The sequence below is a fragment of the Buceros rhinoceros genome, unplaced genomic scaffold (genome assembly GCF_000710305.1).
Source record: "Buceros rhinoceros silvestris isolate BGI_N320 unplaced genomic scaffold, ASM71030v1 scaffold45777, whole genome shotgun sequence".
NCBI classification, from domain to species: domain Eukaryota; kingdom Metazoa; phylum Chordata; class Aves; order Bucerotiformes; family Bucerotidae; genus Buceros; species Buceros rhinoceros.
The window spans coordinates 4910-9527 of record NW_010424760.1 but is presented as its reverse complement, the minus strand read 5'-3'; the positions used below and the strand labels follow the sequence as shown (position 1 = coordinate 9527).

Below are 4618 nucleotides of genomic sequence, written 5' to 3'. Positions count from 1 at the left end.
GGCTGAGCTCTGCTGCGCAGGATGCTCTGGGAAGCCCAGGTGGGCTCACACTTCCCCTGCCCAGGACCGTTCTGATTCCAGCATTAATCACGTCAACAACAGATGGCGGCGTGATGTTTGCAGTTAAATTTGCTCTGCAACTGTCAAGTCAACATTGCCCTCGCTCAAGAATACTGAATAACCGTACCTTGCTCTGCAGGGAGGGCCCTGACTTGTTTGAGCCGCTGGATGAGGGGAACACGCTGCGCAGCAGCCGCCTCTTCAAGCTGTTCTCCCTCGATTTGGAGCTAGGGCTGCCCTCCCCCGAGGGCCTGGAGCTGGCTTGTCGTAGGAGACAAGGCTGTGGCCAGCACTCCTCCGAGCTCTTTCTTCCCATCTTCTCGCTCTCCCCCGGCAGAGCGGGCGTGTGCTGCAAACCAGAGGCACGCTGGAGGCAGCTGCTGTCGGCACCCTGGAACTCTGGTGGCCCGAGGGACTGTGCTTTCATGACCATCCCGTTGGGATGCGCCTGTCCTTCCAGCCGGGGTTTATAGTCTGGCCACATTGTCTGCCTCCGGGTCACCTTGGTCCCACCATTGCAGTTGAGGTAGTTGCCGTATTTGTCTGCCCAGTCTGCTTCAGGACTCTGCAGATACATGTCGGGGGGTCTGTCTTCCCCCAGCAGCCCGAGGGACTGGGCTCTCCTCCTGCTGGTGGGGCTCCGTCCCCTCAGAGTGTTCGAGCTGATGGCAGAAAGCTTCTGGATGTCGTTGAGCAGCCCGGAGATATAACCCTCCACTTCCACAGTGCTGCCCCTCACCACGGTCTGCGGAACACAGGGAAGTGGGGAGAGAGTCAGAGTTGTAAAAACCGAGGCAGTTTATCCTGACAAAGGTTAGATTTTGTTTGTCTAGCTGGACAAGAGTCAGCAAATTTAGGAAAAATGAGAAAAATTACTTTGTCTTTATTTCATCATCCTTTACTGAGGGGAAAACAAAAAAGGAGTCGCTGGGTTCCCTCCGACTGTCAGAGGCAGCAGCACCTTCCGCCAGAACCGCGAATGCTGCTGCCACACTCACCTTCGAACGGGCAACGTTACAACCAATCTGGGATGGGTTTAGCACTCCTGACACGGTGCTACAGGACATCACTGACTTTGGCTCGGCGAGCCCCCAACAACGTAAGTTCTCAGCAGTTACAGCACGCCGTCAGCGACCTGCGACCGACCAGCCCCTCGCCATCCCCACGCAGGGTTCATCTCTCCGCTGCGGCACTCTCAGCGGGGTTTACTCAACTTCCCTCAGCCTGGTTTTTGCTAATGAATCTTCATCCTGAGTGGTGGAGACCAAACTGTTCCAGCACCGCAACCCTCCTCCATCCTGCCAAGCCATTAAAATTAAAAACGATGAACAAAGGGTCACAATGCTCCCAACTGCCGTGTAAGCAGTCGGTGAAGAACAAGGCTTCCGTCCAAACGGGCAACAGCACTGTTCACGCAGGACGCTGGAAGCCGTCGCTGCGTTATGCGGTGCTCTCCCTTGTTTATGCTGCAACTGAACTGCTCACAGAAGCTTTTTAGTGCCGGGAATGAAAATGTTTCATTTCCCATCGAAATTCAGAGCACAGGATTACTCCTACACTTTCATGAGTCTCTGCCTGAGGAAAGTCCTTCCCTGGAGTGATGGCAATCTCCTGTTTGCTAACTGAACTCCAGGGATCTTCTAAAGATGCTGAATTAATTACACTGAGCCTAATATTTAGCTGGTGCAAAACAGCAGCTCCAGTAATTCCAACAAAAAGCCACCGCAGCGCACACGGGGAGCACCCGGTTTGCTCAGCGACAGAGGATGAAAGGCAGAGTGGAAGAGTCTGTCAGCCAAAGGTGAAGGCAGATTGTCGTTCCATCACCGCTGCAGCAGAGAACCCTGCTCTCCAGTGTAGCAATACACCTCCCTGAGCAAACCCAGCCCCGTCCCCCACGGACCCAGCTGCTGCCAGGTCAAGGACCCGCTGAGGACACTCGACGATCGTTTCTGCACCAAACTCAATAGGGAAAAAAGTACCCCAAGTAAATGGTCAGAAACCCAGTCTCTGAGATCTGCCCGTAGGGTGGGAAGAGCCTCCTGCCCGTTCTAATGTGTCCATCAGACACGTCAGATGGATCCGTTTACCTCAACAGAGCGCCCTGGTTCAGAGCGGGGTCAGAGCAGGGGCGGCTGCGATGCACATCGCCCCAAGAGCGGCCGGCAGGATGCCCTGCTCACCTTTGCAGAGAAGGAAGAACGAGGCCCCCCTCCAGTGCTCGCTGATGGTTCAACATTTCTACAACCTGGGAAAATGAGCAACTCAAAACCCAGCTGGAAGACATCTCCAGTGGCCAGCTAGCCCCATGGAGATGGACAGCAGTCATCCCGCGGGACTCGCAGCTAACACGTGCTCAGAACGAAGAGTCTCCAAGAAGGGATGCTGTGGCCTCCCCAGGAAACGCATCCCAGTGCTCACCTCACCTCTGGGGTCAGAGCTTCCAAAGTGAGACTCAGGTCACTCCCGCTGCCCTTTCAGTCCAGCACGCCCGTCCTGTCCCCAGCGGGCAGAGGGTGGGGGGTAGCTGTGCTTTGCAGCTGTGTTTAGAGCCCACAACAGATTAGCGAAGAAACACCCGAATTTGAGACACTGTGGGTCGTGCCTTACTGTCCCCAACTTAGAAATCGTCGTTTCCAAAAGAGAAGTGACACTGCACACAGCCCTTGTCAAAGGAATGGAACATCGTGACAGCTGGAGCCAGGACTCCAGGGGCAAGGCTTGGCCTAACAGAGCCAAATAGCAAAAAAAAAATCTTACTATTGATTGGTGCCGTTGAACAGGAACATGTTCAAATGGTGTTTGCCAGAAAGAACCAGCCGGGGGATGCAGCTTAAGAGAGAACGTGCACTTGGAATTACTGGGGAGGGGAAACCCCAAACTGTTAGTTTAAGATTCTTCTGTGGTTGTTAAAGCCCGATGGGGATCGTGTCTGTGCTCTCCTAAAGCCTCGCGCCTCCTGTCAGCTTTTCCCATCCACAGGTTTACTAAGCCATACCTGGAAGTACCGGCCAGCATCAGACTCGGACAAGCTCCAGTAAAGCCCTCTGTGCCCATTTCTACCTGACAGCGATGCCCCACGCTGTCCGTCCTTTTGCTGACACTCGAGGAACCTCACGCGGGTGCCCCGGGAATGCCGCAGGAACGGCGCCAGGAGCGTAAGTGAAGTCAAGGTGCAGGAGAGAGCTGTCATTTCTCCCGACCCAGAACGCAATACCTGTGATGGACTGGGCTGCTTGGCGCGATTTGCCCGCAGCTGGAGCTACTCCCCTGCTATCTCCGAGGAAGAGCCTGCAGATGGATGACTTATTCGTTCCAGTCTCTTTCTGGGAATGGAAATTATTCCGCCTGACTCGCAATCCCTTGAATTTCATCAGGGCCAGCTGACTCGAAAACATGTAACTGAGATAAGAAGTCTCATTTCTGCTCATGTTCTTCTCATTCTCTGCGTTCCTACCCCTCATGCTGGAATTAACGGCGTCAGCCCACTGATCACAGCCAACCTTTTCAATGCAGCCTGAACAGAAATCATTAAACATTGCAGAACTCAGCGCTGGCTCTTATGAACGTTCTTCCAAAATGAGCAGCGAGCGAATTCTTCCCTTCATCCTCCTTCTCCCCCTCCACATACTTACGATGTCTCCTTAGTGCCCTTTATGTTCTTTGAGAATAACATCTCTCTTTGTGCCTTGGCCTCCGAGTTTTGTTCCTACATAAGTTTCTTTTCTCTTTGCCCTTTATAACGTGACCTAGTTTCCACCCTTCTGAGCAATCCTCCTGCAGTTTAAGCTCATTAGAGAGCTCCTGATCTAACCACGCTGGTCTCTCATCACACATTTTCTCCCTCCCCCGGATCATGGCTCTATCTCCTACCACGTCTGGAACCTCAAAGCACATTCAGGACACCGTAAACCAGAAGGCAACACCTCCTCCCTTTTCCTCTTTCCTGTCCTTCCTCAGCCAGCTTCTTCCTTGAGCAGCGTTCTGCCTGGAGATGCTGCTGTGCTGCTTTGGCGGAGGTTGGGTTTGCATTAACTCTCGCATTACACTAAGAGATGGTTCCACATTTTGAGCATCTTCACACAAAAAGTTAAATGTAGATAGACAACTATCTTCTTTTGTGTCCCTCTAAAACCCAGGTAGTGACATCCCTCTTTACAACTTGCCTCTCAGTTTTTAGGCCCCTGCAGGGTTTTTTTAGTTGGGAACAAAAACCTCCCACAAGCCAGCAAGACTTTAAACACGATAATTCTGTCGCCATCTTCCACTCCCTTTTCCGAGAGGTTATTGTGGACCTGCCTCTCTCCACCCAGCAGCTCCCCGCAGCCATGCGGTCTCCAGCTGCCATCCAAGCAAGACAGCCACCTAACCCCACTTTCTGCACGGGCTGGCAGCTTCCTGCTCCTTACCAAAGGACTTGCTCCAAGGACGCTCTCCCGTTGAAGTGCTGCGTTATGAACCCTGCGAGCCCAAGCCCCACTTTAGTCCTGCTCCCTGGTTCTCGTTCCCGTGGCCACCCAAGGGCAGCAAGCCACGGCTGCCCACTCCCTCCCACCCC

General features: G+C 53.5%; 1 protein-coding gene across 1 annotated transcript in view; it reads right to left on the bottom strand.

The window, feature by feature from the left end:
* Positions 1-187: 187 nt before the first annotated feature.
* Positions 188-4618, bottom strand: part of PAK6 (p21 protein (Cdc42/Rac)-activated kinase 6) — a gene marked incomplete at its 3' end in the record, with an annotated part of 5103 nt that continues 672 nt past the window's right edge. The window contains exon 2 of the mRNA XM_010140888.1: positions 188-805. Coding sequence (XP_010139190.1) covers positions 188-805 — 618 coding nt within the window. The remainder of the gene's footprint in view (positions 806-4618) is intronic.